Here is a 13619-nt window from a genome sequence, read left to right as displayed (position 1 = left end):
CGTTGATTCTTGTAAATAGACACCCGCACATGCATGCAAGCACACCCAAAACAACCGCAGAGAACAGATAATGTGGTAGTTTAGTGCAAGTGAGGAGAAATATGTCGTCATCTCGTCTCATTACTCCATTGCCTATTGTGTAAGCTATTTCAGGTCAGCTGTAATATATTTATTTCGAAAAAAGCTGTTAACATAATACAGCAAGAATCGGCACCATTAGATCTTTTCATAATATATATTTGTATAAACACTAATTGTTGTTTTGGGGACGAGGTGCTTTCTTTATTATTGTGTTAATTATTGTATCGACCGTGGTCTCGCTGTACACCCCCACCCCCCCCCCCCTCCCAAAAGGCACGGGGGCAACGTAACGAGTGCATGTGGAGATTGGGGTGCGCAGCAGGCTCCCTTTCATTCAATTTTCTCCAAAATCCGCTGCTCATGATTTTCTCTGGGAATAATTTGTAGCCGTGAAGCCCTGCCAATATGTGCTGGTTCATTAGTGTGGGCATGTGTAGCTCTAATGAAAGTGGATCCCCAGACCCGGGAACTGAAAATACCACAGGTTAAGGAATTAATTGAACGTAGTCCGGGAAATGAACAGCCCGAGCTGAATGCGAGATATCCAATTTGGAGCCCGAAATGTGCCATTACCTGAAGTTCAGTTCCTCTAGAGGCCGGCGCGTCTCCAAGACCTGGTAGACCCACCTTGTAGACCGCGTACCACATAGGCTCAGTCCTGAACGCAGTGACCCGGGTTTGATCCCTGCCCGTGGTCATTCGCTGCATGTCATCCCCTCTATCTCACTCTATAATAAAGCACAAAGATATAAAAATGCAAAAATAAATCTTAAAGAAAAATAAAAATAAATCTAAGGCGTAGATGACTCGGCTATATATAAGGAAAAGCGCATCCTCAAAGGTCACTCCCACCTTTGAGGAGAGACCGTGCGTTATTAGCCTGACCCACGTCACGCTGGATGCATATGGGTCAAAGCCACACACACACAAACTCGTATGTTTTTTTTCTTTATTTCCTCCATCCGTTTTTCCCCTCGCTCTCACACACACATCCACCGAGGCTGCGGCTGGCGTCCGTATGTCAGATAACGAGGCAAAGACCAAGCAGCGTAACGCCCGGCACAGTTTCACTTCCTCCAACGGCGCCATGGCGTGCGTAAAGGTCACATGCGAGATAGAGGGCTTGTAAATGAGCGGGTGACACAGCCGCCGCCGTGAAGCTTGGCGTGTGTATGTTTTTTGGGGGGGGGGTGTGTGCCCATTTGCATGCGTGTATGCGGAATGAGATAAGATGGTGTGATATTTTGTAATGTGAGAATGTGTGAGTTTGTGTGTCGATTAAGGTATCAATGTCACCCGCAAAAGGCCATGTGTCAACATGTTAGGTGTGATCTTCAAAGCACCAACAGATTGAAGAATGAGAAGTAAAATCTGTCTGCTGTATTCTGTGTGTGTTTTTGCGCACGTCCGTCTCTGTGTGTGTGTGCGTGTGCGTGTTTTGTGCAAGCTTTCGTTTCAAAGAGAAATTCACTGCCATCCGGCATCAAACGGCAGCGCGAAATTCATTACAGTTGTGAGTTCTAATCCGAGTGTTTGAACTCAGAGCTGTGTACACACACTGGCACGCACACACGCACACACACAAACGCATCACTCAACCGCGTATTTGGCCTCTGCCCGAAGCATTGCCGCCGTCAACCGGCCGGCAGAATAGTTCTCAACACTGTGTGTGTGCATGTGTGCGTGTGTGTGCGTGCGCGTCGATGTGATTATTTCCTGTTTTCTGTCGCGCCGATGGGCAGCGTCCCCAGGTGAGACGGCCGGGGGTGGCTCTAAATGTCAGCGGAGTTGTGCGCCGTCAATATGCTGATTAGCTCCTCCCCGGTCCGTGCCTGCTCCCCGGCGGACCCCTGAATGCCAAATCAATAGCGGAGGGTCTCTCGTCCGCCGGCCGCGATGCCATTTAAACCCCGTCTCCATCCTCTCTCCGCGTGGCCCATGGGTCCGGGCCCAAACATGCGGGGGGGGGGGGGGCCCAGCGCTCTGTCTGTTGCTGGAGGCGGGGGGGCGGTTGGGGGGGGGGGGGGGGGGGGGGGGCAGACTGGGACGTGACCACACTAGTGTGGATGGATGAGTGTTTTTATTACGACTAAAGGTCCCACGCCCGCCTCGCTGTGCGGGCCCCTGGCTCTGTCTGGCGTGGACGTATGGGGCCAGGTGGCGGGCCATGCTGCCACGACGACTGCACAACAAACACACACACACACACACACACACACACACACACACACACACACACACACACACAAACGTAAAGTGCCAGGTTTTTAAACAGCTCCCATGACACCCCATTATCACAAATGGCTTGAAAAAGCGGGAGTTGACAAAGGGATTTTGATGCACCCAACAATTAGCTAATTGGACGTAATCAGCGGCGAGGGGGGGAGAATAAGCCTGGTTTTTAGGAGTCAGTCGCATTTGGAACCCCGTAAACAGGCCCAGGTTCCCTCCGCGGCGCCTGTACCCGGCGCGCCTTCGGGGGAGACGTTGAGGCCAATTACGTTGACATATTCCTGCCTTACTTTACCCCAATTACCTGCACTCAAGCTACAAACCCGCAGTCGGGTGATTTATTTATTTTTTTTCGAACTCCCAGCTCGCACCGAGTGTACTGTCTGGCTCTGCACCGGTGTTGACCCGATGTGTTCCTGTCTGCAGGTGAAGTGCGACCAGTACTGGCCGGTGCGTGGCACAGAGACCTACGGGATGATCCAGGTCACCATGCTGGACACGGTGGAGCTGGCTACCTACAGCGTGCGCACCTTCGCCCTCTACAAGGTACGGCCGCGCCCTAGCACGACTGAACCACGAAGGACAAGAATAGATTTAGTGTGGACATCTGTACACTTTTCTCACCCAAGCCACCCAATTTCGGAATTCCTTTAATTAGAAAACCACACCTCATTTAAGATAGGCTTTTATGACCGAATTTTTACATGACATTCTCATTCAACAACATACCAACAGCGATATATTGTTTCACTCCTTACGACAAATGTAATTATTGTAAGTCGCTTTGGATAAAGCGACTTACAAATGCCGTAAATGTAAAATGTAAATGTCATTCTACCTTCTCTGCTTCGTCTCCGTTGATGTGTGCATTTTGCAGTCGAATCAACACCAACTCTACAACTTCTCAAAGCAATTGTTGTCTGGCCCCCTCCTTCCCCCCCTCCCCACCACAGAACGGCTCCAGTGAAAAGCGAGAGGTGCGGCAGTTCCAGTTCATGGCGTGGCCCGACCACGGCGTGCCTGAGTACCCCACCCCCATCCTGGCCTTCCTCCGGAGAGTCAAGGCCTGCAACCCCTCCGACGCCGGACCCATGGTGGTGCACTGCAGGTGGGGCGCACGCACGCACACTCCCCCACCAACCAACACACACAAACCAACTCGCATCGACGTACGGGGCAAACAAATGCGGACACTCGCACAGTAACAGACGGACGATCGTGATGGTGACTCATGTTTTAGTGGATCCTTTATGCCCTTGTTAGCTCCTGAAACCTGTGATGAGACCACTCATAAAAAGAGGCTGTGACGCAACGTGTACCCGGGTAACGGTGCAACTACCGCTTCTTGTCAGGACGGAACATGACATTCACACGCCCTCTCCCCCCTCTCCATCCCCCCCCCCCCCCCCCCCCCCCAGTGCTGGCGTGGGCCGGACGGGCTGCCTGATCGTGATCGAGGCCATGCTGGAGCGCATGAAGCACGAGAAGTCGGTGGACATCTACGGCCACGTGACGTGCATGCGCGCCCAGCGCAACTACATGGTGCAGACGGAGGACCAGTACATCTTCATCCACGAGGCGCTGCTGGAGGCGGCCACCTGCGGCAACACGGAGGTGCCCGCCCGCAACCTCTACGCCCACATCCAGAAGCTGAGCCAGCCGCCGGCCGGGGAGACGGTCACTGCCATGGAGCTGGAGTTCAAGGTGAGCCCCTCGGCGCCGCCCCCTCCTCCGCCCACCGCCGCCGCCGTCTGTGTGTCCGCCGGAGTTAACCCGAACGCCCGAACACTACGGGGGGGGGTTCGCATGGTGTTTGAACTGCGACCCCCCCCCCGGAACAAAACAACATCAGGAATTGTATTGTTTTAAGCAGAGCGAAAGCACGCAGAGTACGGTTTTGGGTTTGGTATTCGGAGCGTGACACCAAATGAAATGGACTCATGTTGTTCAAACTCGCTGCTGATAGGACTCCAAACGTTATTTTGCTTCTGTCTTGACTATAATTACTATTCTACTATTATGACTATTATTGAGGTACTGTAAGTTATAGGTCCCACTAGGGTTAAGTGATGCTTCTGATGATGTCGCTGCAGATGGAATAGGCTTCAGAGATTGAGAAAGCAATGGGCTCCTGTCGATTCGTGGTAGGATGAGGGCTCATCACAATGTAGTCAGTTTCAGCGATCGCAACGAGAGACGCTCCAACCGCTGTTTTTCGCTTTGTCGTCGTTGTTGTGATACAAAGGTTACAGAGGCAGTACCGCGTACAAACAAAGAGATCTATACACGTGTAGGAGTGTTTGAACACAGACTCTGTTGAAGCCAAGCCAACAGGCTGCTGCCAGGTATTGACTGGCTCACCTGGATGTCAGGTCGTCTGTCTACTCCTGGCCTTGACATAAACACGCTGTGGCTGGGGTAAGCGCCGCCGCCACTGCTGCTGCTGTTGGATCTATTGCTGTAGTGTGGGTGGTTGTTGTAGTCTGGGTCTGCTAAGAATACACTCGATATTTATCCGTTATCCTGTCCTGATTACCATTGGGCTTGTTGCAAGTTCTTACAATGAGCCAGCTTGATGTTTGTTGTCTCTCTCGCTGGCGGCATTCAATGGGCCCTACAGGCATGCATGCATACATACATAGAAGCAGCTTTCATACAATCCATACATGGCACCACTGGCGACGCAGACATTTGATATGAATTGGTTGGAAAGCAAAAGGGGTCGGGGGGGGGGGGGGTTTGGAAGTCAGACGGGTCGATGAGGATCGGGTGGCGGTCCGACCCGGGCAGATGGATCTCCAGTCGGCTGCAAGAGACTGATAACCTAGTGCAACACACGCACAAACACACACACACAAACGTACCAAAGTGGACACACACACACACACACCAACACGTACATTACCTCTTCCATGGGAACACACACACTCACACATACACCTCTTTCAAAGGCAAACACACACTTACACACACACACACACACACACACACACACACACACACACACACACACACACACACACACACACACACACACACACACACACACACACACGGGTGTGGATGCATTTGCGTGTAGAATTCCCCCATAAACACAAGAGCACGTGCACCCGGCGGTTGTTCAAGGTGACTTGCGGTAGCAGGCGTGTGCGCCTTCTGTCAATAGCTATCGATCGGGACGTTATTACATTCTCCTCGTGGCATCTCGCTGCCATTAGCCTTCTTATGAGCGTGATCCAGTCTGTTTGAAGTGATAATGGCATCTCCCCCCCCATCCCCCCCTCCCTGACAGAGAACAAGAGGGACAGTGACAACAGAGAGAGAGGTAGAAAGGGAGGCAGGGAAATAGAGCGAGAAAAGAAGGGGAAAGAAATCGGAGGAATGAGTATGAGGAAGGATGTATGTGGCGTGCCCTCCCAATCTGGTCCACACACACACACACACGTCACACACACACACACACACATCACACACACACACACACACACACACACACAGACACACAGACACAGACACAGACACACACACACACACACACACACACACACACACACAGTCTTCTCCCTCACACACACACACACACACACACACACACACACACACACACACACACACACAGTCTTCTCCCTCAGACACACAGCTCCCATCTGTGCGCGGTCCGTTGCCAGTGCCAGCCTGTCATGGCTCCCCACCTCCAGAATCAGCGTGTGACGGCCAAACCCTCTGAGCACAGCTGCACCCAGCGCCGACCTGACAGGGGCCCGTGCGGCTCCCATAGCATACCGGACTCCCCCAGCACACACACACACACACAGGCACGCAAACGCACGCGTACACACACACAGATACACAGACACAGACATGCATACACACAAATGAGCACACCTCGTGGCACAATGGACATCTTTAACGGTTGGATTAAACGAAGCGCTGGACAAGACATGGCGTTTGTTTGTTTGTTTGTTTGTCACTAATGCATTTTCTCCCTGTTTTTTCCTCCTCCCTTTCTTTCGTTGTCACCCCCCGTCCCCGTCCCGGTCCCTCCTCCTTCCTGTTCTGTTCTGCTGTGTCCCATCATCATCATCATCACCCTCCTCCTCCACTCTCTCCTCCTTCCTCCTGTTCTGTTCTGCTGTCTCCCATCATCATCCTCCCCCCCCTCCCCCCCACTCCTCCACTCTCTCCTCCTTCCTCCTGTTCTGCTGTGTCTCCTCCTCCTCCTCCTCCTCCTCCTCCTCCCTGCTCCACAGCGGCTGGCCAACTCCAAGGCGCACACGTCGCGTTTCATCAGCGCCAACTTGCCCTGCAACAAGTTCAAGAACCGGCTGGTGAACATCATGCCCTTTGAGTCCACGCGCGTCTGCCTGCAGCCCATCCGCGGCGTGGAGGGCTCCGACTACATCAACGCCAGCTGCATCGACGGCTACAGGTCAGACCGCTGGGGGGGCGACAGAGGGGGAGGGAGGGGGTCATTCAGATGTTCTGGTTTGTGTTATCCACTTGAACCTATGCAGGCCATCAAGGGACTGGATTGATATGGTTGAATGTGGTCTTTGGTAACCGGAAGAAGAGAATGAGAGCAATGAGAAGCGATGAAGGGGCTTCACGTTTGACCTTTACAGCATTCCTCTATTCGTTTTTTGGTTTTGATTTTGAACTCTAGCCTAATGCTTTGATATTTGGATCCATGGTTTGCTTTCATGACAGATTTTTTTTTGTTATATAAGTGTTATGTATTTGTTATTAGGTCTATTTATACATACATATGTCTACGTACAGTATGAGTGTCGGTGGTGGAGACAAAGATAACTTTAGGGATCATAACTCACCCTCTATCCTCACTAACACAGGAGCACCCCCCCTCCACCACCCCCTCCTCCTCTATCGTGGGCTCAGTGAATGGGGGCGCCGGGCCCCCCCCCCCCCCTTCATGGTCCTGTGTGAATGGTGTAATTTTGGCGAGAGGATGTCATAAGGAAGAGTGTGTTTAGCAAACACTGAAACTCCCCCACACTCACTTCTCTACGTATCATGTTCTCTCTCTCTCTCTGTCTCTGTCTCTGTCTCTCTCTCTGTCTCTCTCTCTGTGTCTGTGTCTGTGTCTCTCTCTCTCTCTCTCTCTCTGTCTCTCTGTCTCTGTCTCTGTCTCTCTCTCTGTCTCTGTCTCTGTCTCTGTCTCTGTCTCTGTCTCTGTCTCTGTCTCTCTCTCTGTGTCTGTGTCTCTCTCTCTCTCTCTCTCTCTCTCTCTCTCTCTCTCTCTCTCTGTCTCTCTGTGTCTGTGTCTCTCTCTCTCTCTCTCTCTCTCTCTCTCTCTCTCTCTCTCTCTCTCTCTCTCTCTCTCTCTGTCTCTCTGTCTCTGTCTCTGTCTCTCTCTCTCTCTCTCTCTGTCTCTGTCTCTGTCTCTCTCTCTGTCTCTCTCTCTGTCTCTCTCTCTGTGTCTGTGTCTGTGTCTCTCTCTCTCTCCACTGTGTTCACTGCCACTCGACCCCCTCTCCTTTAAAGACCTCTAGAAGGGATGTTGTGTGTTTGTGTATGGACGGGGGATGGGGCTACACATAACAACCAGCCAGAGACCTTTGCCCCCCCGGGTGTCGACATCGTGCTAATGCTAACGAGGGGGCCGCGCCGCTGACTGTGGCTGCGCTGTCACCAGTGTGGGGGGCCGGCGGGTGGGCGGTGGGGGGGCTGGTAACCACATAGCCCCCTGCTCCGCGGAGGCGACGGCACTCGGGTCTGTTAATGAGGCCAAATGGAGGCGGCGGGTCCCGGAGCCCAGCACTTTGCATCATGGGAGCGCGGCGGCCTCTGGTGTGTGTGCGTGTGTGTGTGTGTGTGTGTGTGTGTGTGTGTGTGTGTGTGTGTGTGTGTGTGTGTGTGTGTGTGTGTGTGTGTGTGTGTGTGTGTGTGTGTGTGTGTGTGTGTGTGTGTGTGTGTGTGTGTGTGTGTGCTCGCTTTATTAATGTTTGCATAAAATAGTCAAAACAATTCTATCTTGTAAATATAAAAACTGGCTTTTACTGTTGACTGCGTTTGCCCTCGGTTCCATTGAGTGTGTGTCGGTGTGTGTCGGTGTGTGTGTGTGTGTGCGCTGTGTTTGGTTATGTGCACCCTGCCCGCCGTCTCCCCTGGTCAGCGGGAACACCCAGTGGGTTTGAGCGGGGCCAGGGCCGTATTTTACGCCTGTTGCTTTTAATGCAGCGTCATACCGCCACTGATGGGACGGGAAGGGTGTGTGAGTGTGTTGCCGTGGCGAATGTATTTCATCGCCAGACAGGCTAGTAAATTTTACCGTGCTATGCCTGCATGCCCCCCCTTCTCGCTCTCTCTCTCTCTCTCTCTCTCTCTCTCTCTCTCTCTCTCTCTCTCTCTCTCTCTCTCTCTCTCTCTCTCTCTCTCTCTCTCTCTCTCTCTCTCCTCTCTCTCTCTCTCTCTCTCTCTCTCTCTCTCTCTCTCTCCTCCCCCCCCCCCCCCCCCCTCATCCAGCCTTTACTTCTCACTGTTCCCCGTCCATTTCTTCCTTTATTCATGCCGTGCTTTATTGATCTTCTTCTGTCGTGTCATCAGTTTGGCCTTCTGCTCTTTGCCAAATCCGTGAATCTTCTATACTGTTCTCTTCACTCTTCTTCTTTTCTTGCCATTTTCTTCTTGTTTTGGTCTCTAATTTATTCGACCTTTCCTCTCTATTCTTCTCTCTTCTCCTTTGTTTTACTTTTTCATCTCCTGTCCTGTGCATCTCTTGCCCTCTTCTAGTGCTGCAGTCAGAGTGTGAACAATCAGTCAGTTGCTATTCTCTGGATGACCAGCAGGGGGGAGTGGTGTCCCCCCCCTTTTCTTCTCTTTTCATATCTCCACAGTTACAGCTTCTTCTCTCTCCTGCCTTGCTGCTCCCCTCTTTCATCTCCATCCATTTCTCTCCACCCTCCCTCTCTCTTTCTCTCTCTCTCTCTTACTCCCCCTTTTTTTTCAATTCACACTGCTCTCTCATCTCTCCCTCTGCTGGTAATTCTCAGTCCCATGTCGTAATACTTTGCCCAGCCCTCTGCTCCCCTTCCATTTTCTTCCCTCTCTCTCTCTCTCTCTCTCTCTCTCTCTCTCTCTCTCTCTCTCTCTCTCTCTCTCTCTCTCTCTCTCTCTCTCTCTCTCTCTCTCTCTCTCTCTCACCTCCTGTCCTCCCCTTTCTTCCACTCTTCATTTCCCTTCTCTGCTCCTTATCTCCTATCCTCTCCTCCGCCCTCCTCCTTTTCCTTCTCCTTTCATCTCTTCCTCTCGTCTCCTATTTTCTCTCTCACTTCTCTCTCTCTCCCCCCCCCCCCCCCCCCCCCCCCCCTCTCTCTCTCTGGCTCTATCTGTGTGTATGTGTGCTAGTGAGGCCTAGAGCACACTCTAATCTCCTGGTTCCACATTAATGCCTCGCCTCAAGCACCTTCATTAGCTGTTCACCCGTGGCTCAGTGTGTGTGTGTGTGTGTGTGTGCATGGCTGAGGGAGGAGGGTATAGCATGCATTTACATTGCACCGCAGACATCAGCGCTGCGTGCGTGTGAACCCAAGCACCAAACACGTGTGGGGGTGTAGATATGTGCGTGAGCGTCTGCGATGCGTGTGTTGTGTGTGGGTATGTCTGGATGGGTGTGTGTGTGTGTGTGTGTGTGTGACGGCAGCCGATTATGAGTCCCCGCCGACCGGTGCTCCACTGCCATCTGTTGGCGGTTGGAGGTACTGCGCGCCGGAGCAGAGAGTCACGTAGGACGGCAGGACAGAACGGGGGGCTGGTCATTAGCGCTGCGCGCATAACACAGAACGCTCTCCTCCTCCTCTTCCTGACAGGAAGTAGCATAGAGTCTACTGTTTGTTTCTGCGGTCTCCCTGGGAAGACTTAATACGAAAGCCAGGCGCTAATACAGCTCCAGTTAGATTACAGAGTCATGTAAATTGAATTGTCAAGTGCACCAAATTGGCAGGGATTTGTTTTAATGCCCCTGTCAGTGTGATGTGGCGGCGGCTGCGGGCGCAGTACTGGGCCGGTTGTTCCTGGGACGTCAGGAAGTGGGCTAACAAGCAGCGCGCAGTGCAGCTGAAACAGCACACCGCCGCAGTGTACCGCTACTGTCACTCTGTGAATCCCAACAGCTTTTGAGTTCACTTGACTGTGACTATTATTAGTATTATTATAAGTAGTATTGTCAATGCCATTATCTGGATACATAAGGTTTTCAAAGGCCAGCGACCCTGTTATAGTATGTGTAGTTATTATTTTGCATGTTATTTCACTGGCAGTGAGATATTTTGTGTTCAAGACATCAGCCATTTTGTAGTCTAAATCAATAACAGGAATGGTAATGGGGAAACTGGTCTGCAATTTTGTAAGTTGTGAGTGAAAGGTCCAGCTTGGATCCATATAGAATAGATGGTGTCAGTAACATGGGATGTTGAATCTGACATGCAGCATGTGCAATTTTTATGAATGTATGCGTGTATGTATGTATGTATGTATGTATGTATGTATGTATGTATGTATGTATGTTTTGGGTATGTGGGCGGCAGTAGCTCAGGAGGTAGAGCGGGTCGGCTGGAAACAGCAAGGTTGCTATCGATCCCCGGCCCCTCCTAGCCGAGTGTCGAGGTGTCGCTGAGCAAGGCACCTAACCATCACTGTTCCTGATGAGCTGGCTGTTGCCTTGCATGGCTGATGCCACCATCGGTGTGAATGTGTGCATGAATGGTTGAATGTTAGGCAATATTGTAAAGCGCTTTGGGTGGCCACTGGGTACTGAAAAAAAGTGCTATATAAATGCAGTCCATTTATGCAGTCCATGTGTGTGTATATATATAAATCTCCTCCTTTGTACTAACTGCTTCCTGTCCTCTGCCCTGTGTGTGTGCAGACAGCAGAAGGCCTACCTGGCCACCCAGGGCCCCCTAGCCGAGACCACGGAGGACTTCTGGAGAATGCTGTGGGAGCACAACTCCACCATCGTGGTCATGCTCACCAAGCTACGGGAGATGGGCCGGGTACGTGGACGCACAGCCGCCCCTGTGATTGGTCGCTTTTGAATTCCGACCAATCACCACTTCACCTTACACCATTCACCCAAAACTCTATAAATAATTTGCTTTTGGATTTAAGTCCATGATGACCGATTCATATATCAACAGTCACTTGAGAAGATGTTGCAAAAGAGTGATTTCTGGCCTTGTTGTGCTAAGAAGTAAGATTTAATCGTCAGATGCGTCAAAGAGATCCAACACGCTTTTGTAACTCCCACTGCCCAGTAAGGTGTTCTGTCTGGGTATAAGTGATGCTTCAGAGGTGTTGCTGGCCTTTTAGAAATCCCCATGAGCATTAGTGAGACAATAAACAATGGGAGAGGTGGAGGGACAAACAGAAAACCAGGCTGGAATCCAAAACACTGTATTATCCATTGTGGAAATATTTTGCCACTGTGAAATTCATGAGTCAACACTTGGCCACACACACACACATAAGGATCCTAACCTCCAAAATGGAGGCAAACTGTTTTATTCAGCACAGTGTATTTAAGTAAAGTAAGCCAGCGTACCACCTGGCAGAACAAGAGTTTGGTTCTGTTTCGTGCTGACTTCAGTTAGTAACTCTTTTCTCTTTTTTTGGGAAGATAAGTTTTGCAGCGCTTTGACTACTTTGGTCTACTTTGGTCTACACACCATTTCCCAAAAACGTTTCAGTGTCACTCTGGAGGATTTTTTCGGCAGTGTCTTTTTTAACATAAAAAGTGTATATTCAGGCATTGCATTAAAGGCGCTGAAGTCTGCTCTGACACTTGGTACATGGGTGAGTGGGTGCTGACGGAGTCTTCTCTCCCCTCCCAATGCAGGAGAAGTGCCACCAGTACTGGCCCGCCGAGCGCTCTGCCCGCTACCAGTACTTCGTGGTGGACCCCATGGCCGAGTACAACATGCCCCAGTACATCCTCCGGGAGTTCAAGGTCACCGACGCCAGGGTACGTGCGCCCCCAGACCACGACGTCAGCCCCAGTGTGTCTGTGTCTGTGTCTGCCTATTTGCATATGCCAGAGCCCTTGCATCGTTATGTATGATTGTCTTTGTGTTTTGTGTGTGTATGCGTGTGTCTGTGTGTGCCTATTTGTTATACCGGAGCACTTACATTGTTATGAAACGGTCTCTCATAAAGGGACCTGTTCGCGGACGTGTATATTTCAGAGGGTGTCATAAAAACACAACAAACAGTAGGCAAGGGGGAGGGGGAGGTGATGGTGCATTATGCTAATGAAGTGATCCGGGTTGACTCATTTCAGGATGCCGGGCTGGCAGGGATGCTTGCTCACACATTAAGTAAGCAGTAAGCAGGGGGATTTAAATGTACAGATGAGCACAACGTACGCAAGAGCTTGACGGTTAGCGAGCGCTCTGTCATAAATGTTTAGCTGCAGTTAGTGTTAGCTCGCAGTGAGAAGCGTGCATTGTGTGTGTGTGTGTGTGTGTGTGTGTGTGTGTGTGTGTGTGTGTGTGTGTGTGTGTGTGTGTGTGTGTGTGTGTGTGTGTGTGTGTGTGTGTGTGTGTGTGTGTGTGTGTGTGTGTGTGTGTGTGTGTGTGTGTATGCATGTACACGTGGCTGTCAGTTTGTTTGTGTTTCTGTATAAGGGTGAGAGGCTGTGTGTGTGTGTGTGTGTGTGTGTGTGTGTGTGTGTGTGTGTGTGTGTGTGTGTGTGTGTGTGTGTGTGTGTGTGTGTGTGTGTGTGTGTGTGTGTGTGTGTGTGTGTCTGTACTAATGTTTGCGTGTGTGTGTGCCTGTGATGCCAGCTCTATCTGTGATGCACATGAAAAGCACAGGCTGCAGTCCCTGAGGCCCAGCGCTGGAACTCCCTGTGATGCAGTGGTCTCACCGAGCTATAAATACACCTCCTCCATGCCTTCTGAGCAGCACACAGCACAGCACCCCTCTAATCCCACTATAGACACACACACACGCACACACACACGCACACACACATACATAAAGTGAGTAAGACTGTGTATAATTGGGTCATAGACTTGAAAAGAACTTCAAAGAGGCCGGATGTGTCCACACGGCGTTGCGCTCGGAGAAAACAAAGTCGAGGGATGAGCTGAAGTCTTGTTATTACGCTCACGGCTGTAATGAAACGATGCTGGCGAACCTTCCCCCTCCCCACCCCTCCTCCTCCCGCCGTTAACCTTCCATACTAATTTATGCGTCACCTTCCTAGGATGGTCAGTCCAGAACAATCCGCCAGTTCCAGTTCACTGATTGGCCAGAGCAGGGCGTGCCAAAGACCGGCGAGGGCTTCA

General features: G+C 51.3%; 1 protein-coding gene across 3 annotated transcripts in view; it reads left to right on the top strand.

The window, feature by feature from the left end:
- LOC130386932 (receptor-type tyrosine-protein phosphatase F) overlaps positions 1-13619 on the top strand; it is a 128841-nt gene that overhangs the window by 110985 nt on the left and 4237 nt on the right. For all 3 annotated transcript variants that reach the window (XM_056595802.1, XM_056595804.1, XM_056595803.1), the window contains 7 exons: positions 2740-2859; positions 3267-3421; positions 3732-4017; positions 6564-6742; positions 11198-11324; positions 12167-12292; positions 13538-13619. The exon at positions 13538-13619 is cut by the window's right edge and continues 73 nt beyond it. In XM_056595802.1, the coding sequence (XP_056451777.1) occupies positions 2740-2859; positions 3267-3421; positions 3732-4017; positions 6564-6742; positions 11198-11324; positions 12167-12292; positions 13538-13619 (1075 nt within the window). The remainder of the gene's footprint in view (positions 1-2739; positions 2860-3266; positions 3422-3731; positions 4018-6563; positions 6743-11197; positions 11325-12166; positions 12293-13537) is intronic.

The sequence above is a fragment of the Gadus chalcogrammus genome, chromosome 8 (assembly GCF_026213295.1).
Source record: "Gadus chalcogrammus isolate NIFS_2021 chromosome 8, NIFS_Gcha_1.0, whole genome shotgun sequence".
NCBI lineage: Eukaryota > Metazoa > Chordata > Actinopteri > Gadiformes > Gadidae > Gadus > Gadus chalcogrammus.
This window is presented reverse-complemented; position numbering and strand designations above follow the sequence as displayed.